The sequence below is a fragment of the Heteronotia binoei genome, chromosome 20, assembly GCF_032191835.1.
Source record: "Heteronotia binoei isolate CCM8104 ecotype False Entrance Well chromosome 20, APGP_CSIRO_Hbin_v1, whole genome shotgun sequence".
In the NCBI taxonomy this organism is placed as follows: Eukaryota; Metazoa; Chordata; class Lepidosauria; order Squamata; family Gekkonidae; genus Heteronotia; species Heteronotia binoei.
The window spans coordinates 24,322,051-24,347,178 of record NC_083242.1 but is presented as its reverse complement, the minus strand read 5'-3'; the positions used below and the strand labels follow the sequence as shown (position 1 = coordinate 24,347,178).

The following is a 25,128-nucleotide window of genomic DNA, read 5'->3' as shown; positions in this document are numbered from 1 at the left end:
CCATAAGGAAGGCCAAGCGCAAAAGAATAGATGCTTTTGAGATGTGGTGCTGGAGAAGAATCTTGAGAGTCCCTTGGTCTGCAAGAAGATCAAATCAGTCAGTCCTAAGGGAAATCAACCCAGACTGTTCCCTGGAAGGTCAGATGCTGAAGCTCAAATACTTTGGCCTCCAAATGAGAAGGGAGAACTCACTGGAGAAGATCCTGAAGCTGGGAAAGATAGAAGGCAGAAAAAGAAGGGGACGGCAAAAGATGAGATGGCTGGACTGCGTTACTGATGTAACAAACACATATTTGAACAGACTTCGGAGGATGGTGGAAGACAGGAGGGCCTGGCGTGACTTTGTCCATGGGGTTGCACTCAACTGTGCGACTGAACAACAACACACTGCCTCATATCTGAACTGGCACCCTGTACCATATAACAACATATGGACACTGAGGCAGGTCTGAAACTGGAGTTTATGATCTGTTTTCATGGTTTGCTAATTTAACAGGATGATGGAAGACTGCAATTAAGAATGAAATGATTGTACTCTGATTTGTGACTTTTTCTGTTTGCTGTGTAAGCTGTTTCTGTATGTATAAGATCTTGTATAAAATTCTGCTGTAAGAAATCTTATGTATCAACAGATATTGAGCTTAATGAGATAGATAATTGGGAATGTGTTATTGTTTCATAAAGAAAACCAAAAGGAGGGAATATGTGGCAGAATTTCTTTTGGGGTTGGTCCTTTTTAAGAAATTAGCCACAAGAGCCACAAGCTATCCAGCACTATTATGCATTCATATTTCTAGCAGCTTACCCTGAGAGTTAGCTGCTAGAAACTAGGTGAAAGGTAAGGGCTCAGGACAGCCTTAAGCCTTATATGGTATGAGCAGGAACTGGAAAGAGTGAAGATAACTGACCATCTGCAAGTGCAGCTGGGGGTTCTGTATATAAGATAAGGATGAAATAGAGATAAGTGATAAAGTTTCCGGGGGGAAAGCCTTTATAAACCTTGAAATTTTGAGCAGAAGTGTCTGATCTGACTAGAGACAGGAGGCTGCCTCTATGCTGGTCATGCCAAACTGGTGGGACTTGGGACTTAGACTCTAACCAGGAAAATGTAGACTGAACAGGGTGTAGTCCCTGAAATAGGGACTTGGACTTTTCATAGAGTGCTTGACTATAGAATTGTGCTTAACTATGGAACTAGGCTTGACTATAGAACTGAATTCTAACTGTATAACGGTATGAACAAATGCACTTATGCTATCTATTGCTTTGCTTTTCTATATATATATTATTAAGCCTTTTGTCTGGAAAGAAGAAACTTGGGAGTTTAATAAAGCTTATCTGTATGGTCTTGAAACTTATTAGTGTGTATGAAAATTCTGAAAATTCTTTGGGTTTGGGTTACTGAGAGAACAAGAGGTTCAAAAATAAATCCCACCTCAGACACAGCTTCGAAATTGATGCAAACAATGTGTAAAACTGTGTATTTTACCCCCACTTTAACCAAATCATTCCCAGATATTTCAGCAAATCATTGACAATGACCCAAGATTATTTTCATCTCTTGTAATAAAGGTCCAAGAGAGACTTTGCAATGAAGCTAAGAAACAAGACAGGAAAGAAGCCAAGCTGCTCAAGGTTTGCAACACAAAACTTTTATTTCTCCTTTGAAACACAATTTCATATGACCATCCAGCAGCATTTCGTGTTCAAGGGTTAAACCATCACAACAAGTGTTTTGCCTTCATTTGGACACACTACACCAATTTATAAATACAATGGTGAGAAATCAATTTGTAGTTTAATGCAGCACGTTTACAGATGGTCTTATGATCCTGAAAGGCAGGCCCAAAAAGGAAAGAGAAATCATTTGACCACTGCCTCCCTCCTGTGGTTTAAGGGAGTAATTCCAACAAGAGTTTCAACAAATGCACACAGCTGTACAAAACATAAACTTTTCTCCTTCCATTTTTAAAACGTTCACATTTGTTACATAAATATTTTGTAATAAAATGCATCTTTCTCAACAGGTCCATGTCAGATCTTAAAATTCAGCAGCTCACAAGTACCAGACATGAATTCCCTTTTTATTTTTTAAATACAAAAACATTGTGATTTACCCAGCTGAGTTTGGGCATGACAACTGCAGAGGCAGCCTGCGTATACACACTGGTGGTGGTGGGGAGAGCACGACAGAATCTTTCCATGAGCAGGTTCAGTGTCCGTTTCTCAAATGGACTGAGCCCCTTAAAATTTTAGTGTTTAAAAGACGGCAGATCCTTCTGTCCGTGAGGATACTGAAAATAAGTTCCACTGAAATCAGCAGAGGGATGTCTGAGGAATGAAACCTTACAGCAGGGGTATCCAATTGTAGCTCTCCAGATTTTTTTGCCTACAACTCCCATCAGCCCTAGCCATTGGCCATGTTGGCTGAGGCTGATGGGAGTTGTAGGCAAAAGAACATCTGGAGAGCTACCGTTGGCCACCCCTGCCTTACAGCACTATCAAATACTGAGACAAGCTCATGTACTTTCTACCTGTACCATAGGCATTTCAGCACTGCATGGCTCTGCCATGATTCCAAAAGCACAACCACTGTATTTGAAATTAAGCAAGTCCTCTTATATAAAGCCTTGTGTGTGTTTTCAGGAAAAAACCACTAAAGACAAGATAAAGCATAAGAGCATCATCATTACGACAGCTTTTGGCAATATACATGAAAATTAGTACAGGCACATACTGAGAGTCAAGGCTGTATATAAAAGCATAATTTAATGACGGTCAATATCCTCCAGGAACTTTACGGGACGTTCATCTGAAACTTATGGAACCTGGTAGATCATGTACAGCGCCTTCAGTCAAAGCACTGCAGCCTTAGCATCAGTTTTAATTAAACACAATATGCAAAAAAATGAAGACTACTGAAGAGTATTTCTCTCTCCTTCTCTCTCAAGAATGCAAGTTCTCTTACCTTTCTTTAACCACGTCACAGGACTGCCTTTTAGCACTGGAAACAGAATTCTTGACATGATGCTCAGAAGAGATCTGGGTACTGATCAATACCTTATAGAACTGAATTTTAAAAGCATGACATTGTTTAGTCAATTTTACAACTTCACTTGAATTATTGTCAGTTTTTAAATACACACACACACACACACCTTTAGATCTTCTAAAAATCTAGAAGTCATGAACAGTGCATCCCAGAGTCCATGTATGATATCTCAATCCAGCCCGGTACTTTAAAATTACTTTGCTAAAGTATAATAAATCCTCAAATACACATTATGTAGATGAAACAATTCCCCACAATGCTCCAGCTTCCCCCAAACCCTGTTCTGAGAACCGCAGTTTGCTTTAGTGTGAACACGCCACTGTGAGACTACTTTACAGAGCTCAGTTGCAAACTGTAAAAAAGATTTATTGAAAACAGTCAGTCATTATTCCTCCCAACTACCTTGACCCCACAGCAACTCAACCTTTCCTTCAGATTTTTAAGTCCTCTTTCTGGAGCAGAAGCCATTCAGTATAGAATATTAAACTGATACTCTGATGCTTTTAGATAATTTCATGTTGAGCAAGTATACCAAGTCTACCTACCTCCAAAAGACAAAGAACAACACTATATACAAGCTTTCTTTGACAGTTAAATAATTCTAATAGTGCAAGAGAAATTGTTAGAGTAGATTTGCTGCAAATATAAAGTGCAGAAATACAAAAGATGCTTTTGCCCCACTGAACACACTGGAAGGCTACACTGTGATTAAACTGAGCTTAAAAGAGTTTTGGATCACGCTGTTCATAACTTTACCAAATCAAGCCTCCTTTTGGTTTTTGCTAGAATGTTTCAATTCCCTTTCAGGTTTTTTAATCAGCAAGGCAAAAAAAAAAAATTACACTGTTAACAAGGACATGCAAGTGCCATTAAAATTAATTAAGACACATTTAGAAACTTTAGAAAATAACATACACTTTGGACAGTATACAGGGCCATTTTAGAATGATTTTCTCCCTTTAAAAAAATCCCTAACGACATGCGCAACTGCCCCCACTCCTTTCAAGAGCAGATTCTAAATCCACCATCAACTTGCTTCAAAAAGTCTTTTCAATTTCAAAAAGGATTTGTCACACGGCTTGGGGGGGGGGGGGAGTTTCTGTTCAATATCTCAAGTCCCTTTGGACACAGGGATTGAACCTCAGTTCTTTGCATGCTGGCCATGATCAATAATTGCTTAACCATTATGACATTAAAGATTAAAGATGAGCTGATGTGAGCCTCTCTTACAGCAAATCCCATCTCTAACACCAGAGATCTGAGACATATCATATTTGTAACTCAGTCCCTTTTTTAAGCAGAAGGAAAAGAGGAGGGGTGCTTCAACCAAATCTCCCTTGTATGTTTTGGGCCATTCAGCAGTACCTATGTCTCTGATTATTATGAAGTTTTTAAACAAGCCATTGGGACAATTCCTTTCAAAACTGTGTTACTTATATTTGTTTTTGAACATTTCAGAGTCTGGAAAAGGCTCCTGCTCGCAGTATTAATTATAAGTTACTAATAACATTCGCCAGGCTGTCATCAGCATAAAAATGTCAATTCTTGTCTATCTAAAAGTGCAATTCTTGTCTATCTAAAAGTGCAACAGCTTCCTCACAGCTTTGCAGTTTGCTACTTCAAAGTGTCCGTTTTGACAAAAGCCCCAATTTATCTGCTGGCATTCAAGAGGCTCGAACACCAAAAATAAAAGAATGTGCACAGGTAATATTACACTTCCAAAAGTTAAAAGAGGGGGAGAGAGATGCTCCTCAAACAGGCCAAAAACTTGCCTCACCAGCAACTTATTACTCAGTTCTGCCCTCTGGCCTTTAACCACACAATAAAGTGGCAAATTTGGCCACAGTCAGCTCTCAGTACCTTTGGTTAAAAGATCTAATGCAACAGACCTGGAAATAACCTCTACCCAAGAAACCCTGGCATTCTGCTGCCCGTCTTATAGCACAAGGTACAAGAAATGCAAGATTAGAAGTGCCCCTACAGGTAACTGCTGAGAAGGAAGTATCTATCTTTCTTTTCTCCCAAGTGCTAAAGAAATTGGAAGCTGACAGAGACAGACTACTAATATGTGTCAATTCACAGCTTAGCAAGGGGGCTGGCAGAGAACTGGGCAGCAGAGCACTTCCAAGTAGGTCTTCGGAATGTCAAGTAAAGCACTCAAAAAAGGAAAGGTCCCCTGTGCAAGCACCAGTCGTTTCCGACTCTGGGGTGACGTTGCTTTCACAATGTTTTCACGGCAGACTTTTTACAGGGTGGTTTGCCATTGCCTTCCCCAGTCCTCTACGCTTTCCCCCCAGCAAGCTGGGAACTCATTTTACCGACCTCGGAAGGACGGAAAGCTGAGTCAACCTCGAAAACGTGTATTAATTCTAGATCTCTGTGCAGACAAGTCACAACAGCATTCAGATAAATACCACTTTTTGGACACTCTGGAAGAAGCCATGGGGAAAGTTGCTATTCTGCATCAGTGAAATGTTACCTACAGAGTCCTTTAAGAGAAACACATAGGTGCCCATTAGGAATCAGAAAGACTTTCTGAATAAAAAGCTCTGCTAATGTTATGACAGCAAATAACCTTCCGACATTCTGCAAAGAACAGATAATTCTGAACATTTACACAGTCTGCTGTTTATCAGGGCATGATTTAAGGCAGAGGTTGTCTGGCCAGGCCATGCATGCCATAAAATGCAACACCAGGTACTGGAGATACAAACTTGATAAAGGTGATTTCAGTTGATGAATGGCAATAGCAGGTGAATGACCATTTCCCTGGGTATGTACGAAGGGGCCACAAGAACTAAGTACTGACACAGAGAAGGAAGTGGGAGAGAATTTAATCTCCCTGCACTCAGCCAAATACATATCTACCTGATTTCCTTTTACAGAAACCTAGCACAATCATGTTTAAAACAGCCTTTCTTGTCTTTCACTCATCCAAAACTTTATATATGTCCATTTAAGAATAAATTTTCCATTTTTTCACACATAAGTATCAACTGTGGGAGAATGGCTTGTTTATTTAGCCTCCCATTTTGGGAAAAGAAGCAATTTTACTTTAAGAAACCCAGGAGGGGTTTGCAAATTAGGTCACACCCTCTGGCATCACCATCGTTTCACACAGGGCTTTTTGGTAGAAAAAGCCCAGCAGGAGCTCATGTGTATACTAGGCCACACCCCCTGACACCAAGCCAGTTGGAACTGCATTCCTGCTAAAAAAAAAAAAAGCACTGAAGAAACCTATAGATATTGAGCAAGAGAACGCCTCTGCACAGAGGTGTGTGGAAGAGATTTTTTTGGGGGGGGGGGGGCGGGCTATTGTTGATGTGATGCCTCCAATAATAAATAAGGTAAAATAGTGTTCTTGTCCACCATTAGCACCTCTCTATAGTTACCACCTTCTCCAAAGTTGCAGCCTTCTGCACTCTGGCTCCTCAGCTGAGAGGAAGACAGCTGCCTTCCTTCCTCCAGCTTGTCCCCACCTCCCAAAAAGAAAGTTTGCAGCTTGCAAAGTGAAAGCAAATCAAACTCCTCCAAACTGCCTCTGTGCCACTGCAACCTCACCAGCAAAGGTTTTACTTTTGCAGGGAGAATAAGCATTTTCTGGCTATGGGCAATTCAGTCCAAGGAAAAAAGCTTCCTATCCTCCTCCCCGAGCAAAGCATACACACCCCAAACCTCCCCAAAACCATGACCTCTCCAAAAGATTATTCCAATTGCACAGAATTTAGTGGGTGCAAAATGAATGGGGAAAGCTGCATGGCCAAAGAGCAATGAACAGACTCAGAGGAATCTCTCTCTCCTCCACATCCCCCTCTCTTTTTTTTTTTTCATCAATAAACCCACAGACATTGAAAGCCTCCTAAAAATCACTGAGAACTTCCCAGTCCGCTGGACTAGAGCTCTCTCTTTTGCTTTTTTTGCAAAATGCACCAGGAAGGGGTTTTTTGGTTTAAAATGGAAGCCTCCCTCAAAAAGCAGGATCAAACTTGATCACTTTAGTGACCCCCCCCCTTTAAAAAAAGAAACCCACCTCTTAGAAGGAAGAGAAAGAGGAGGAGGAGAAGTGTGCTTGCACACAAAAGCTTATACCTGGAATAAATGTTATAGGTCAGGGTTGGCCAAACTTGCTTAATGAAAGAGCCACATAGAATAAATATCAGATGTTTGAGAGCCACAAGACATGAACATCAGAAGTTTAAAGGAGGAAGGGAGGGAGGAAGATGGGGAAGGAGGTGGAAAGAAAGCAACATTAAATGCATTCTCCAAGCCACTGGCTGGCTTGGCGGAGTGATTTAAAGAGAGAAATACTTTCTCCAAGCCAGCTGATGGGGCAGTGTGGGGGCTTCAAGAGCCACACAATATGTGTGAAAGAGCCACATGTGGCTCCCGAGCCACAATTTGGCCATTACAAGTCTTGAAATTGTTTTCTCTCTCTCTCTTTCCTTCCACCCCTCCTTAAAAAAAAGAGGAGCAGCAGCCCCTGAGAAGGAAACAGAAGCTGTGTGTTTCTGTGAGTAAGAGAGAGGCTTGTTTTTGTCTCTCTCCCACACAGAACAGGAAGCAGCCACTGAGCTTTCTGTGTGCATGCCATGTGTGAGTAAGAGAGCACGAGAAGAGAGGAGGGGGGCAAGCAGAAAGCAAGTAGCCACCAAGGGAGCTGGGGAAAAGCCAGCTATGGCGTGGCTGCAGCAGCAGCCCTGGAAAGGAAGAATGAAGTTGCTTGGGGGGGGGGGGGCGGGCTGCATTTACGCCCTGCATGAGTCAGATGTGGCCTGTGGGCCACATCTTTGACACCCTTGATTGAAGGGGCACTTCTGAAATGCTTTGTGTGTATGCCCAAAAACGTAAAGTATGTTCACAGCAAATGCATGCCTTCAGTCATGTGTGGGACACTGGCGCAAACAGCCCCCGGTATTACTGCATTTCCTTGCCCTCCGTACATTCAGTAGAAAAATAAATGTGTTAAGCAAGCCACAGAAGTGTAACGTTCAACCAAAGTCCTGTTAAAGCTTGTAGGGGAACAATTACACAAGAGTGGTCATATGATTAAAGTAAACTTAACAAAACCCCACAATTTTAATCAAATGTGCGTTTTAATTAAAAGTAGCCCTGAAGGGAAAAAAAACACACAGATATATATATTTCGCAGCAAGGGCCGCTTTATAAGGGGTATTCCCTCCTTCTGAAAAGAGAAAGAGAACGCCTCTAAGTTGGTGGTTATCACCTAGTGTGTTTAAGCATTTATACTGAAAATAAAACTTGCCCCCCCCAAAAGAAAGCAAAAAATCCTGCTACCTGATTGATTGGGGGCACTTGTGTAATTAACCTAACTCCTCTCTACTTAACATTGCAGCTCTACATCTTATTATTCAATCATTTCAAAACAGTCAAACTTCTCCACAAACAAAAGAATCGTACAAAAATTCCTTTCAACAGCTCACCCCAAAATGCCCAAGGCGGCAGATGCCACAACTGAAACCAACGTGTCTATGAACCCCCAAGCTTGTCGGCACATTAGTGCATACCCCTTGCTCCTCCTTCCTTGTGGAGAGTGTGACAAAGAAATTATGCCTATGAGCCAGCTCTGGCTACCTACTAAGTACCATAAAAATGCGAGGCAGGCAAACAGGTTAAACTAAGTTGGCTTAGAATTGTAGTTTGTGTGGGTAAACCCACACCCCGAGCTGACCTACACACCTGCATTTCATATCACAGGCCACTAGAGTTAGTTTCTTCTCAAGATTCTCCACACAAGAGAGGAAGAGAGGCGGAACACTCACCCCAAGCAATGGGACAGATTTGTGCACGTCAGCTGAAGGCAAGTTACAAGTGACACCTGACTGCAGCTCTAACGCCACTGAACTTTGGTTGCCCAGATAAGTACACCAAAATACCTACTGAAATTCTTTCACGGCACTTGCTATGCCTTAACATACTTTTTAACGCACTTTATCCAAACAACAAGCAGAAGTGCATCAGAATTATTGTGGCTTTACCTTCACTATTGCATGCCAGAGATTTGCAAGAACAAATGCTCGTATAGCTAGCAACCACTGAGCTATCTGAACATTTCTGGCTGTGTACTGTATACTCGAAAGCATTTTCTTATATCCAGGTGTCTGATCTGAAGACATGAAGTTTAAGTAGTCAAGGAAAATGTAGGAACTCTGGCTGCTGACAAGTCCTGTAGGGTATTCGCTCAGCGCCACAGCCAGGATGGTGTTAAAATCAAGAGGCTGAAACTCCTCACAGTCTGATCCCTGAAGAAGCGCAAGGCGCAGCTTGTCCTCAATAATCCCCATTTCCAGTTCCAAGAGCTGCTGCTTCTGATTGTGTTGCAGCTCCAACAACCAGAAGTGTGCAAACTGAACAAAGTTCTCTCCAGAGCAGCTCCACACCCCCAAGTCGCTCATAAAACCACGGGCTTTCTTCTGCCAGTCTGCCACAGCAGCATTATCAAAGCGACTACACATCTTCTCAAACACATCCTTTTCCGGGGAGAAGAGCAATCCCAGGAATGGTTTGGCAGGCCCCGCTCTGCCACTTGAAACACTCCGACAAGGGGCCATTTTGTTGCCTATGTGAGGCAGTGGGACAGCTTTAAAGAGAGTACAGTTCCTGATCTTCAGAGAAAACAGCTCCTGTTGAATATTACCATTTTCCTCCTGGGCACTGCTTCCCAACGAACGGATCCTTGGAAAGTGAAGAATCTCATTCTGTTGACTCAGGGCATTTCTGCACACCTGCACAGGTCCCAACTCGTCTTCCTTCTCCAGGCTCATGCAAGAGATCTGCAAGGCATGCCTCTCCTGTAAACTCTGCATTGTACAGAACCGCAGGGTACGTTGGGATGCTTTGGAGAAGCAGCATAAATCATGACTTAGTGGATCTCAATGTGAACCTAAGACAAAAAACAAAACAAAACCACAGTTACGATACTCACCGCTGCTAGAACAGTCAACTGAGGGAGAGTACCTCGCACTGACTCCTCCATCCTCATGCCCATTTATTGAATAAGTAGAGCGTTTCCAAAGGGAAATCAAGGTACCATAACAAAAAAAAATTGCTAGAAGAAAAAGGTATTTTTCTCCTCTAGGAACTAAAGAACCTCAAAAATAACAAAGCAGTGGTTTTAAGACAGTGGAGCACCTTGCCTAAAATTAGTCCACCCTCAGTTAACCAATTACAGTCTCTAGTGGTTAATCCACGAACTATGCAAAGATAGTAGTTCTAATGATAAGCTCTTATGTAACTTTCATGACTTGGTGTTTAAAGACATCTGAAAGCTCCACCCTGGAAGTTCTTGATCTTCACAGCTCAGTAGAATGAGGCACTTAGGCCAATCATACAAAAGCCTGGGCTGATTTTATGCTCCTCCTAACAACATCATCCTAAAGTGCTTCCCATGTTAGAGACAGTCCACAGAAAAGTTTTAAGACTCAAGAAAAGTTTACTTTTATAGCACACATCCTTCTACCTTGTGCAAATCAGCATATGTCCTCTTACAAACCACTTTTCTGCTCTTTTTTAGGGGATGAAAAGCATTGGCTGTCAGCCAACAAACCAGATGCCAGAATACTGATTACATAAACAATACTGTACTCCAACCAATAGGATGCTGGTGTGTGAATTATGAGGTCATCATCAGAATTTATTCTTGAGTCTTATTTTCATTCAGGGGCACCTCAGAGCAATCGCAAAGTTTGGATTCTATGAAGGCAAGAGCATTTTAAGCTCTTGAGCACATGCAGTAATCTTCTCCATGGAGCATGTCAGTCAAAGGAGCCTTTAGAAGCCTGGCCCATACATGCAAGAGAATGGGGTGGTAAACAGGAGCACACCATTCCAGTTTTGACCATCTCCTTACATTAAAAGTTCCGTGTGAGCAGAGAACCAGCTCAACAAGGAGAAGAGTTTGACTGCCCTCTTGCTCCTTGCTGTGCTTATTTTCTGTTTACAGGGACAGACTCAGGCGGGTGGTTGTGTTGGTCTGAAGCAAAAGAACAAAGTTGGAGTCCAGTAGCACCTTTAAGACTAACAAAGTTTAATTCTGGGTAGAAGCTTTTGTGCACACTGACGATTTTCCTTGAAAGGAAAAATGAATAAAGACAGTTACAGACAAGAGTAAATAGATAATTGCCATCACCTCAAATCCTGAGGAGGATAAAACCTACATCCTAGCAGCCAAACAAACATCCTACATCCTAGCAGCCAAACAAACAGCTCTGCAAAACACCCTACAGACTATAAATTGCAGAAAGTCTCAGAACAACCAGCAAATTCCACAGAACAATCAGCACAGTCAACAACCATCTTCCTTATCTTCACACCCCTTCCAACCCTCCCAGCAATTAACACAGAACAATGGTCACATTCAACAGCCAGTTTCCTTATCACTGCCCTTCCAGGAAGCCCCACCAAACAATGGGCACATCCACAAACCAATTGCCCTTTCATCACACACCCTCCAGCCTAGAAATAGCAGCTCTCCAGCAGCCCTGGCCCCACTCAATGCACAGCAGCCAAGAAGGTCAGAGCTGCTCCGGCTGCAACGCCACTGAGGATGTTCTCTGCAGCTGAGAACGAAACGTCTGGAAGGAAAACTTTCTCCAGTAGAACACGGCACTTGAGCCCGAAAGATTCTACAAACCCTAATGATGTTACCAGCCGTGAAAACCTGAAATCTTTGATAACAAACAAACATAGTTAGCAGGTAAGATCCAGGATCAATGAAACCGCATTGAAGGCATTTGACTAGATGCATCAGGGGTGTCAAAATCATTTTGTTATGAGGGCTGAATCCAGCATAAATGAGACCTCGCCGGGCCATGTCGGGCCGGGCCTTGTGTGTACCTATTTAAGCTCAGGTAGCAGAGATATAAACTTTATAAAGGACACAGACAAACATAATTTTTTTTTTAAGTAAAACATGCTTAAAACTTTAGCACTCGGTGTTAAAAATGCTTTCTTTGTATTTCTCCCGTGGAATCACAGGGAACTGGGCAAAGGAAGCTTTGACTCTTTGCTTCCTTCCCCAGGGGACCAGGAGGCAGAGAAGGCTCCGTCAATAGAAGGAAGAGAGGCTTGACTCAATAGCTCTGCAATTGAGAGAGTTTTCCAATGCAAGCTGTAACGCAGAAGGAAGCAAGAGGGAGGGAGAAGGAAGCAGATGACAGCCAGTCATTCAGAGGCCTTCTGGAGAGCCAGTTTGGTGTGGAGAGCCAGTTTGGTGTAGTGGTTAAGTGTGCAGACTCTTATCTGGGAGAACCGGGTTTGATTCCCCACTCCTCCACTTGCACCTGCTGGAATGGCCTTGGGTCAGCCATAGCTCTGGCAGAGGCTGTCCTTGAAAGGGCAGCTTCTGTGAGAGCCCTCTCCAGCCCCACCCACCTCACAGGGTGTCTGTTGTGGGGGAGGAAGGGAAAGGAGATTGTAGGCCGTTCTGAGACTCTGTCCTTGAAAGGGCAGCTGCTGTGAGAGCCCTCTCCAGCCCCACCCACCTCACAGGGTGTCTGTTGTGGGGGAGGAAGGGAAAGGAGATTGTAGGCCGCTCTGAGACTCTGTCCTTGAAAGGGCAGCTGCTGTGAGAGCCCTCTCCAGCCCCACCCACCTCACAGGGTATCTGTTGTGGGGGAGGAAGGGAAAGGAGATTGTGAGCCACTCTGAGACTCTTCGGAGCGGAGGGCGGGATATAAATCCAATATCATCTTCTTCTTCTGATATGAGCCCCGGGGGGAGGACTGATTTGGCACCTGGGCAGCACGTTTGACTCCCCTGATATACACAGTGAGGAAACCAGTTTAACAGGGATGGATTGACCAAGTTACAGTAAGAGGTGACATACCTTCTTCATACCAGTAAGAATGCAGGAGCCCAGTTCTGCCCTACTGCCCATCTGGTTTCATTTTCTTATGCAATTTCTAAAGCAGGGCTTCCCAACCCCCAATCCGTGGCCTGTTAGCAACTAGGCCTCAGAGTGAGGCAGAGCAGCCCTACCAACCCTTTTCCCAAAAAAGCCAGAGCAGCCTTATCACCCCTTCTGCCCACCTGGAACCTGGGCGGACTAAAGAGACAGCGTGGCCTAGCTCCGAAGCACCACCTCTTTCATCTGCCCGGATCCCGGGTGAGCAGAAGGGGTATTGTGGCATGACCTTCACCTACCCCTCATTTAAAAACCCCCATGGGGGCAGGGATGGGGGGAGGGCAGCCTGGGGTGGACACACCAGTCCATGGAAGAACTGTCTTCCACAAAACCGGTCCCTGGTGTCAAAAAGGTTGGGAACCACTGTTCTAAAGGGACAAGAACTCTACCCGTTTTTACCTCATTAAGAATCACAAACAACCAGGAACCAGCAAAGTAATTTGCGAGACGAGAGGAAGAGAACGGACCTTCGTTCTCAAGCGTAAATCTCCGTCTGCAATGTAATCTAGGATGGCTCAGACCCAGGCAAACCACCCATATTTTGAAGTGGAACAGCTCTGATCCAAGCAGGCCACCTGGTATAGCCCACACCTGACCGGATCATCCAGCAAAGCTCAGACCCAGGCAAACCTCCCATATTCTGAAGTGGCACAGCTCTGATCCAAGCAGGCCACCTGGTATAGCCCACACCTGACCGGATCATCCAGCAAAGCTCAGACACAGGCAAACCTCCCATATTCCGAAGTGGCACAGCTCTGATCCAAGCAGGCCACCTGGTATAGCCCACACCTGACTGGATCATCCAGCAAAGCTCAGACCCATGCAAACCTCCCATATTCTGAAGTGGCACAGCTCTGATCCAAGCAGGCCACCTGGTATAGCCCACACCTGACCGGATCATCCAGCAAAGCTCAGACCCAGGCAAACCTCCCATATTCCGAAGTGGCACAGCTCTGATCCAAGCAGGCCACCTGGTATAGCCCACACCTGACCGGATCATCCAGCAAAGCTCAGACCCAGGCAAACCTCCCATATTCTGAAGTGGCACAGCTCTGATCCAAGCAGGCCACCTGGTATAGCCCACACCTGACCGGATCATCCAGCAAAGCTCAGACCCAGGCAAACCTCCCATATTCTGAATTGGCACAGCTCTGATCCAAGCAGGCCACCTGGTATAGCCCACACCTGACCGGATCATCCAGCAAAGCTCAGACCCAGGCAAACCTCCCATATTCTGAATTGGCACAGCTCTGATCCAAGCAGGCCACCTGGTATAGCCCACACCTGACCGGATCATCCAGCAAAGCTCAGCCACAGGCAAACCTCCCATATTCTGAAGTGGTACAGCCCTGGCAGGCCACCTGCACTCTGAAGTGGTACAGCCCGACCCGAGGTAGGTAGACCACCTGCCCTGGGAAGTGGTACAGCCCAGACCCCGGCGGGCGCCCCCTCCCCAAAGGTCACCTGCAGCCGGACGTTGAGCATCATGGAGGCGACAATATACAAATAGGGGAAGTTGATGCGGAGTTTCCAGGCCAAGTCGAAGAAGATGAGGAGGGTGCGCGTCAGGCCCTTGCAGAAGACGCCGTAGGAGCGGGCGGCCGCCGACTGGGAGAGCCTCGCAGCCAGGGCGGACAGCAGCAGCGTGGCCGCCATAAACGCTCCTGCCCCGCCAAGCCTCCCTCCTCCAAGTCCCGGATGTCAAGGAGCCTCCCCTCCAGTCTACATCCGGGCAAGCGGGCTTCGGGTGACGTCACCGCAGCGCCCCGTCGTCATGGGCACGCTTCGAGGCGTCTTCTCCATTACTGGCCACGCTCTTCTTCTCATAGGCCAACGGTAGCTCGCCAGACGTTTTTTTTGCCTACAACTCCCATCAGCCCCAGCCAGCATGGCCAATGGCTGGGGCTAATGGGAGTTGTAGGCAAAAAAAATATCAAGCGCGCTACCCTTGGTCATCCCTGTATAGAGGCTAGGAAAGGAGCTAGAAGGCCGTTTGAAATAGTAAAGCCTTCTCTGCCGCTTCCAACGCTTTCACCATAGACATGCCGAGGGATAGAGCGTCGCCGCCCCCCTCCCAAGAGTCAAACCAGATAATAGTGTCACCACAATCTGACCTTCCGGTTACAAAGGGAATGCATCAGAATCGGGGTACCATATGGGTCTCCCGTGAAGAAACACTTGTATGTGTCGTATTGGGAAACAAGAGCGAACGCTCAAATTCTGTTAAAATGAGATGTGTTGACAAACAATTACGGCACAATTACCCTATCTCCTGTCGTGGCGTTCCATTGGTAGCGGGCCTTCAGGCTGCGTGTCTCCTCGCCTTAAGTTCCTATCTCTTTGGGGCGGGAGCGCAACGCGACCACTAGGGGGAGATGGGAGACAACAGAAAGCATCGGCAGGTCCTTTCCCCTGGGTGGAGTTAATTTAAATTTAAGTACTCGGTTTAAATCATGGTTTAAATTTAATGACTCGATTTAAATCATGGTTTTCTACATAAGGGCTAATTCTTGCTGTCCTTGATATTTACAACCCTATATGAAGGTTTCACTTTAGTGCATGTAATAACTTTAGGTTACTTTTAGTTATATAGATAGTTACGACATCACTGCAAGATGAACTGTCTCCAGCTGAATAGGTTAATCATTCATATTTGGACAGCTTTTCTGTTGTACTTTATTGGAAATATAAAAATAATAATTAACAATAATAATTTAAATTGCTTTAGTTAACCAAAAGAACAGCATTATATAGCATATGTATTCTTGCATTTGCTTACACTTTCATGAGGATATTCTCATAAAGATTTGCAATTTTTGGAGTATTCTGCTCAAAAAGATTCATTTACATTTGCACTGCTTGACCCTCCCTCCTCACATTTAGCTCAACATCTGGTAGTTATTCAGACCTATTCCACCCAAACAATCTTCTATGCATGGACCTTCTTGAAACTTAGCACTTAAGAATTAAAGGGCTGATTCTGTGTGCATAGATTTGCAGTCCAATAGGACTATGTTTATTTTGTTACATTTTTGCTGTGAAGAAGAGGCATGTTATATCTGCAGACACAAATCAGCAGTTTTCAGAACTGCAAAATGAAGCATCTGTGGTAACATCTTCTAGATAAAAAAAAAGCTGCCCAAAATAATCTACAGGAACTTCTGGGAAAGCATGATACTGTGAATGGATTAAAGGGATTCATTTACCACAAAATTTAAACACTGTCTTGAATATACAGCTTCACAATATGTAACTAAAACTAAATCCTTATTTCATGATGTCGTGGACCTTTAGACTATAATGTATCTTAAATAGAAAACTTTTAGATAGACTTTTCTTTTGAAAGTATTTTATTTAAAAATCCAATTTAAATTTTAAAAATCCATTTTTAATTTTTTTTTAAATCACTGATTTTTATCCATCTGGCTTCCCCCCCCCCCCCAATATTCCTGCAAGCTTTATTAGTTCTCTTCTCCTTTTCATGTCACGTCCTCTTGGAAGAAGGTAGAAATTAGTGGACTTCTCTTTCATTTACATTAGATCAAAACCAGATCTACCTCGAAATAGGGTACAATCTAACACAGGGGTGGTCAAACATGCTTAACATGAGCCACATTGAATAAACATTACATGTCTGAAAGCCGTAAAACATGAACATCAGATGTTTGAGGGAGGGAGGGAGGGAAGACTGGCAGGGGATGATGGGGGGGAGGCAGAGGTTGAAGCAGGCCTCAGATTCAGCAGAAGCTCACAGGAGCACTGCTCCTGAACCTTTCTAAGAGGTCCCCCTCTTCCTCCCCACCTACCTTGTCCATTGAATAGTAGGTGCAGCTGCATAACAATCCCTGAATTAGGAAAGCAGGTGGGCAGCCAGCCACAGGGCCTTTGCCATGCCCATCAGCCCTCATTAACCCATGGAGAAGCCTGCGCCACCCTTTCTCCACATCTTATGTGATTTTGAACAGCGGATGGCTTGCTAGCCTTTTGACTGGGGAAGGGGGGCAGCCCAGGAGAGCGAGGCCTGCTTGAGCTAGCTGAATCTCTAGCTAGCCCAAGCAGACTAGCTCTCACGGGGCTCCCCTTTCTTGCATTGGGTTGCTTTTGGCTGGGGTGGTGGTGGCATATGCTAATGAGCTCTGCCACCTATTTTTCTACAAAACGACCCCTGGGTAGAAGGAAAACAACTTTAAATGCATTCTCCAAGCCGCAGGCTGGTTTGGCTTGGATAAGTGATTTAAAGAGAGAAATGCCTTCTCCAACTCAGCTGACAGGGCGGTGGAGGCTTTGAAAGCCACACAATATGTGTGAAAGAGCCACAGGTAGCTCCTGAGGCACAGTTTGGCCACCCCTGTTCTAATTTATACCTGGGATAGATCCAGATGGGCAGCTGTGTAGGTCTGAAGCAATAGTATATACCTGGGAATAAGCAATAGTATACCAGCAGATAAACAGAGGGAGCAAAAGGAAGGCTTGCAATGGCTTCCTGTCTCGGACAGCCACCAGCAGAGCAGGTCTGCCTGACAGTTGCTTGATGCTACCAGCCATTTCCTCCCAGAGAACCACTGTTGCCAATCTCCAGGTGCTTGGTCCCCTCCCCCACTGTGAAGAAAGACTGTTCTTTTCCCATGCAGAGGCTGCAGGGTTGCCAATTCTAGGCTAGGAAATCCCAGATGGCAGAGATCACCTTCCCTTGAGGTATGAGTGAATTCATGCCTTCACTTGGGTGGATGGGAAGACAGCAAGGCTGGGGGAGCACTTGCCCAGAGGCCTTTAGTGGTACATTTCCAGGTCAGTGGGGAATTCCTACGGTAAACAGGCCATTGAGGAAGAGGCCTTTCCTCCTGGGAACCACTGTTGCCAATCTCCAGGTGAGGGCTGGAGATCACTCAGCATTACAACTGCTATCCAGATGGCAGAAATTGTTGCTGGCTGAGGTCATCTGATGGTAAGGCTTTTTTTTCCTTTGTCCCCCCTTCTTTCTTTCTTTCCCTGCAGGTGATGCTCTGTATTCTTGGTGCTGGGGGGAGGAGCAACAGTGGGAGAGCTTCTAGTGCCCTGGCCCCACTGCTGGACATTCTGGTGCTTTTTGGGCACTGTGTGAGAGAATTTTGGACTGGATGATCCACTGGCCTGATCCAACATGGCTTCACTTAGGTTCTTTCTTTCCATGTCTTTCTTTCCCTTTCCTTCCCTTTCTCTTTATTTCTTTCCTTCCATTTTTACTGGTTAAAACTTTTCTATTCATCATACTGTTGTTGCAGACATAGGAGCTCTGCCAATGAAAAGTTGTCACCCCCAGCTGTAGCCAGCTGGCCTTTCTATGAGATATCTGTGTGAGTGAGTGAGTGAGAATGAAAGGTGTGGGGCAGAAAGACATTATTGGAGATTACTGCTGTATATCTTAACAGCACTAGAAGAAATGGTACTATGAACTTGACACCATTTTACTGTTCCTGCTATTAACAGAAGTCTGACACCAAAATTAAATTCCTCCTGTAGATATTAAAAAGGATTAAAGAAGTTCACTGGCTGAATATCTGCAGAACAGGTTGCTTTTAAAGGCATGGGAAACACAGCCAGTAAAAAGCTGCAAGACCCTCATAAATATCCTTTTTGGGATAACTGCAGAAAAGCTTGTATGAACTTTATATAACTTGAAATTAATTCATTAATTGCAGTACAATTCTCTGCTACCTTTCACAGCAATTTCCCAGTGTTTCAGGCAAGGAAGTATGAAAAATAGCTGTCAAAAGATTTTATTGAAATCAAGCAAACTTGGTTGTAGCTTGAGGCAGAGTTCTAATAGCACCAGCTGGAGGAAGGGCCTACGAAATGTTTCAGCATATTTTGAGCAGCTGCCAGGGCCCAGTGTGGGCAGTACACAGTGCTGGCATTCCTGATGGCAATGGCAACAGCACTCCCAACTGCATACACTGGCCAGTGCTGTTGAGGAAGGGGTATGTAGGTGGCGCAGGCAATTGAATATGGGCATTAGGAGTGCTTGCAAGCTGGAAAAGAACACACAAACAGATAGGTGTATGCAGGTGTGGGGGTGGAAAGGGGACGCTGCGAATGTATGAAAAAGTTGCAGACCACCTGCTTTCCACCCCCATTTTGGCTCAGCATGAGTTTCAGAGAGATTTTTCTGAAAACAAAGTTACTTCAGAAGAAGAGGCAGGTTTGGGGGAGTGCCCTGGAAGTGACATCACAGGAAGAGGTGGAGTTTTGGTTCAGTGTGCTCTGGAAGTGACATCATTTGGCCCTTGACCTGGAAGTGACACCACGGGAAATGACATAATTCCTGTCTCCCAGCTCCACCCCCGAAGTCATAGAATCATAGAGTTGGAAGGGACCTCTAGGGTCATCTAGTCCAACCCCCTGCACAATGCAGGAAACTCACAAACACCTCCCACTAAATTCACAGGATCCTCATTGCTGTCAGATGGCCATCTAGCCTGTTTAAAAACCTCCAAGGAAGGAGAACCCACCACCTCCCGAGGAAGCCTGTTCCACTGAGGAATCGCTCTAGGTCAGGAAGTTCTTCCTAATGTTGAGCCGGAAACTCTTTTGATTTAATTTCAAGCCATTGGTTCTGGTCCTACCTTCCGGGGCCACAGAAAACAATTCCACACCATCCTCTATATGACAGCCCTTCATATCACCTCTCAGCTGCCTCCTCTCCAGGCTAAACAGCCCCAGCTCCTTCAACCTTTCCTCATAGGACTTGGTCTCCAGACCCCTCACCATCTTCATCGCCCTCCTTCAGCTTGTCTATACCCTTCTTAAAATGTGGTGCCCAAAACCTGAACACAATACTCCAAGTGAGGTCTTACCAGAGCAGAGTAAAGCGATACCATCACATCACGTGATCTGGACACTATACTTCTGTTGATACAGCCCAAAATTACATTTGCCTTTTTAGCCACCGCATCACACTGTTGACTCATGTTCAGCGTATGATCCACTAAGACCCCTAGATCCTTTTCGCACATACTACTGCTAAGACAAGTCTCCATCCTATAACCATGCACTGGATTTTTCCTACCTAAATGCAGAACTTTACATTTATCCCTGTTAAAGTTCATTTTATTGATTTCATTTTATTCAGTTTTCCAGCCTGTCAGGGTCATCTTGTATCCTGTTTCTGTCTTCCTCTGTATTTGCAACCCCTCCCAATTTAGTATCACCAGCAAATTTAATAAGCATTCCCTCTATTCCTTCATCCAAATCATTTATAAAGATATTGAACAAACAGGTCCCAGGACAGATCCTTGAGGCACTCCACTTGTCACTCCTCTCCAAGAGGATGAGGAACCATTCACAAGCACTCTTTGGGTGCGATCTGTCAACTGGCTCCACCCCTGAATTTTGGTGGGCCATAAAGGGGAAGTATAAAAATAACCTGGCCACGGGGGGAAAAAAAGTTTGGGAAACCCTGCATTGGTTTAAGTTGATTAATTGAAGTTATTTGTAGTCTGCCTTTTCTCACTGAAATTCAAAGTGGATTACGCAATGTAAATCCATGCAATCTATGAGATGAACACCTAATAAATAAAGTAATAGGACTAAGAGTTGTAGAAATCTGAAACGGAGCTATTGTTGAGATGGGTAGCCATGTTGATCTGAAGAAGCAGAAGAACATTTGTGTGCAGTGGCATCTTTGACCAACAAAGTTTAATTCTAGGTATGAGCTTTTGTATAATATAGTGATGTAAATGTACATTGTGATGGTAATGGAGCATTGCCGAAACAAATCTTGAAAGAAGACCTGGCTGACAGAGTAGGAAGCACCACATATCTTCAATCTAGTTTGTGTTCATTAATTTATATCACCAATATAAAATGTCTATTTATATAAAGCTGGACTTTTCCTGGCTGGGTGAGATATAAACGTTAACGCAGAACAATAAGGCACTGGTGTTCCTTCCTTGTTTTGCAGCTCCACTGTATCCAAAGGGCATTCATTCCCTGTCCAATTTTGTCAACATTTTCCTCTAATAACTCAGAGTTCATAAGTCAATTTAAATATAAGCACGGAGGATTTTTTGGTACATGTTTACATCAATGTGTCAGACGTTGGAACTTCAAATAAGAACGAATCATTTTGTTTCAAAATTAATCCATTTATTTGAGAACAAGCGGTCTGGTGTAGAAGCAGATTGAGTTTGATACTTTCCAAGGCCAAGCCTTGTGCTTTTGTACAGTACATGGAGGCATAACAATAAAACCATTCTCACACTCTAAGAGACAGTTGACGCTTCCCATACTCCCTTATCTCTTTCTCAGGGAAGGAACCCTGCTGGTTACCTTGGGGCATGCTAGCTTCAAAAGCCCCAGATGTTCTTTGTACCAAGTGAGAAATTCCTCCCTTGCGGTTAACAACTGCTCTTGTTTGAAATGCATGTCTCTGTTCCCAGGGTTAGTAGAAGGGCATAGAATATAACAGCCTACAAAATGGGGTTAGTCATGTCTAGCAAGCATGTCTATCTACCATAGAAATAAAGGCGAGTTACAATGTCTGACATAATGTTTATGTCACCCCTCTACAATAAGATGGCTCAGACACTACAATCGGCATATTAAGAGAGGCATTAAAACTTATTTTATTTATTTTATTATTCCAATTTTAATCTGCCCTTGCAGCTTCTGGAAACAATGAACAGAACAGGGACAAACCACACCTTATCTGAATCCTGAGTGACTTAAATTTAAATAAATAAATTCAAAATCTCTCAGGCAGCAAAGGCCTTAGGAAAGACTTTTGTCTGCCAGAGCTTGGAGAGCCCCTGCCAGTCACAAATAATAGACAACACTGAGTTGAATAGAATGGTGTTTGGACTCACTGTTTAGGCAACTTGGAACAAGCTGGAACTAAAATGCTGAGAGACACTCACATTTTGAGGCACACTCTTCTAACCTCAGCAAACAGATGGCTGAGCAACAGCAGGAAGATTTTATTTCTCTCCCCTCCCCCAAACTTGTAGTAAATGGTTTAATCATTTTTTCCATCAGAACAACAAAAGACCAATTAATGAAGAAGTCCCCAAGCTACAGTAGACTGTTATGTAGTAATCTGAGCTACGTATGCCTTTCACTGTTAGCTGTAATCCTAAATTAATGTCTTTAGAAGTCAGACAGTTCAAATGGCTTTCATACAACTTGCCTGTCAGTTCCAAGGCCTGGTATTTCTAAATGCTTCTGAGAAGCAATGTCAGAACAGTAGCAAAAACAGAATCCACAACAATTAGTCTGGTTTTGGGAACCCACAAAAACATTACCCTGTGAGGAATATTTGAAACTAGCAGTAAAGCCTGTAGTAGGAAGTAATATAATGGCCCCTAGAAAAATATTGGGGGGGGGGGGTGATGAAGGTGTAGGTGGCAGGAAGGGATGAAGATAGAATGAAAGAAAAAGAAAGAGACGGAGAAAGAATGGTAGGCAGGGCCAGTGCTGGGGTTTTTGCTCTCGAGGAGCCCTCCATGCAAATGCCCCCCCACTCAACCTTCCTGCAGCACGGGAAGGCTGAGCGGGGCCAGATAGCCATTTATGCAAATGACCCTCCCCTCAACCTTCCTGCAGGACACTGGGGAAGGGAAGCGTCGCTCTGAGGGATCGGGGGTGCTCCTCCGATCCCTCAGAGCCAAAAGCACACATGGCCCTTCCCCAGTGCCCTCAGAGGATGCTGGGGAAGGGAAACGCTGCTCTTTCTCGGCTCTGAGGGATCGGAGGAGCTCCTCCGATCCCTCAGAGTTGAGAAACAATGAGCAGGAGGCTCAGGGATGATGCGAGCGGGGAGGGGCCCCCCGCCCCCTGCTGGGAGCTGGCGCCCTAGGCAATTGCCTAGTTTGCTGAATCCCATGCACCAGCCCTGACGGTAGGAAAAAGATGAGGAGAAAGGAGTGAAATAAAAATAAGGTAGACAGAATGAAATAAAAAGACACACAGACAGAGATAGAGACAAAGAATGAGGGGAAGGAAGGAAGGGAAAGTTATGGAAAAAAATTTGGGGGGGAAGAGTGAAATAAAGGGAAATGAAAGGAAGGAAGGAAGACATGGAGACAGAAAAATGACAGAAAGACAGACAGGCAGGTAGGCAGCCAGTAGAAGCCTCCCTTTCACCCTCTCCCACTTGCAGGGGGGGAACAAAAGGAAGCCTTCCAATGGCACCCTGCCTCTTAAAACAAGCAGATGACAGGCGGACTCGCTCCACTGGTGGCTGTGAGAGTCAGGGAGCCATAGCAAGCCTCCCTTTCGCTCGCTCCCGCTTGCAGGTGGCTGGAAAGCAAAAGGGAGTCCATTCCATCTCATGGGCCCATAGGACAGAATGGACTGCATTGTATCCTGTGAGCCCATAGGACAGAATGGACTGCATTGTATCCTGTGAGCCCATAGGACAGAATGGACTGCATTGTATCCTGTGAGCCCATAGGACAGAATGGAATCCATTCCATCTTATGGACCCATAGGACATTCTGTCCAATGGGCTTATAGTATAGAATGGACTCCAGTCTGTCCAGTGGGTCCATAAGGATGGAATGGAGTCCATTCTGTCCAGTGAGCTGATAGGATAGAATGGAGTCCATTGTGTCCCATGGGCCCATAGGACAGAATAAAGTCCATTCTATCATATGAGCCCACTGTAGCCTAATTTGAATAGAAAGAGTGCAGAGTATTTGCAGGTGCAAAGGGGGCTTGATACATTGCATAGTTTATCTGCTGCTGTTGAACTGGCCCCTCCCTGCTGTGAATGAACATTCCTTTTGTGTCAGTTGAAGAAAAGCAACTGCCACTTTCAGTCCTGGCCCTGAGCTGGTGGGATGCTCTGCTGAAAGATACGAGGGCCTTGCGGGATCTTCTACAATTATGCAGGGCCTGCAAAGCAGAGATGTTCTGCCAGACTTTTGCTGGAGGACAGTGACAGTTGTTGGGCTGGCACCTCCCCCTCCCTCATGGGGAGCGGGGATTCTCTGCTCCTGATGCCTCAAAAACGGAATTATTGCATGCTACAAAGGATGTCATCAGGCTGTAAACTTTTTTAATTAATTGCATCTACTGATTTTATATGTATTTTATGTTGATGTACATCGCCTAGAGGCAGGCACTGGCCAGGATAACATGAAATAGTATTAATGATGATGATGATTGTCTCATGAACATGTCTCTCATAGTTTCTTGTTTGCTTCGTGGCAGTGTTGTTTGTGGCGGGGTGGTGGGAAGGACTGCCCTGGACTTCCTACAATGGGCCCTGAGAAAAGGGAGTAGCAATCAGTAAGCCCCCAGAAGAAACTGTCAGCAGAGAACTGTCTCCCTCAGAAGTCAGTGGTTGTCTGGTGGGGTTTTCGCCTGACAGGGGTGGTGGTGGGTGGGGGAGAGCAGAATTAGCCAATAGCATGTTCTTCAGGATTCTTACGTATGGGGATCAGGGTTTCTAAGCCACTGATAGATACGTGACACACAGACATCTAACAGACGTTTTCATATGCTCAGATGGTCCCTATTTAGCAGGGACAGTGCTCATTTTTCTGCCCCCCCCGGTAAATCACTATATTTTTGTGCCCAATTTTGTTTTTCCAAGGTGGACTGTAAACATTTTTGTTAGCAAGTAAGTCAAACTGCTTGCCATTCTAAAGTTTCATCTCACTCCCAGCCCCAGAAGTTAAATTCCTGAATAGGAAATAGATGTATCTGAGTTTTTCTATGCATGTAAGTGGACTGCCAATCTCCAGGTATGGCCTGGAGAACTTCTGCAATTGCAATTGGTTTCTGATCTCTAGAGATCAGCTCCCATGGAGAAAAAATACAATACAAGTAACTGGTACTGGTGTATATATGGAAAATATAAGCAACCACCGATCAGCAATAATATTCACACTCTCAATATGTGTACATGCATGTGATTTAGTGGAATATAAGACAAAATAATAATACAAAGGAACATCAGGAAAATGTGCTCCCCCAATCAATTCACTACAGCATTTCTTCACAGGTTAACAGCCTTTACACAGCCTGTAACTTTGTGATACTGGATGGAGACCTGAGTAGTTCCGCTTGTAATGCTGTAATGGAGAGAAAAAGGAACCGTATAGAAAGGAGTCCTCACGGTTTCGTTTATTCAGTTCTTCTTCAGTCTCTTCTCCCACTGTTTCATGGAGCC

The 25,128-nt window shown here is 44.5% G+C and overlaps 1 protein-coding gene across 3 annotated transcripts in view; it reads right to left on the bottom strand.

The window, feature by feature from the left end:
- The window catches only part of LOC132588479 (small integral membrane protein 10-like protein 2A), a 28,137-nt gene extending 13,465 nt beyond the window's left edge, over positions 1-14,672 (bottom strand). For 2 of the 3 annotated variants that reach the window (XM_060260875.1, XM_060260876.1), the window contains exons 1-3: positions 14,439-14,593; positions 9,049-9,953; positions 2,969-3,069 (exon numbers count right to left, since the gene is read on the bottom strand). In XM_060260875.1, coding sequence (XP_060116858.1) covers positions 2,969-3,069; positions 9,049-9,876 — 929 coding nt within the window. In that variant the 5' untranslated portion in view covers positions 9,877-9,953; positions 14,439-14,593. Of the gene's footprint in view, positions 1-2,968; positions 3,070-8,126; positions 9,954-14,438 lie in introns of those variants that run through there. The other variant, XM_060260877.1, reaches the window with a different exon arrangement.
- Between the last annotated feature and the right edge of the window lie 10,456 nt (positions 14,673-25,128).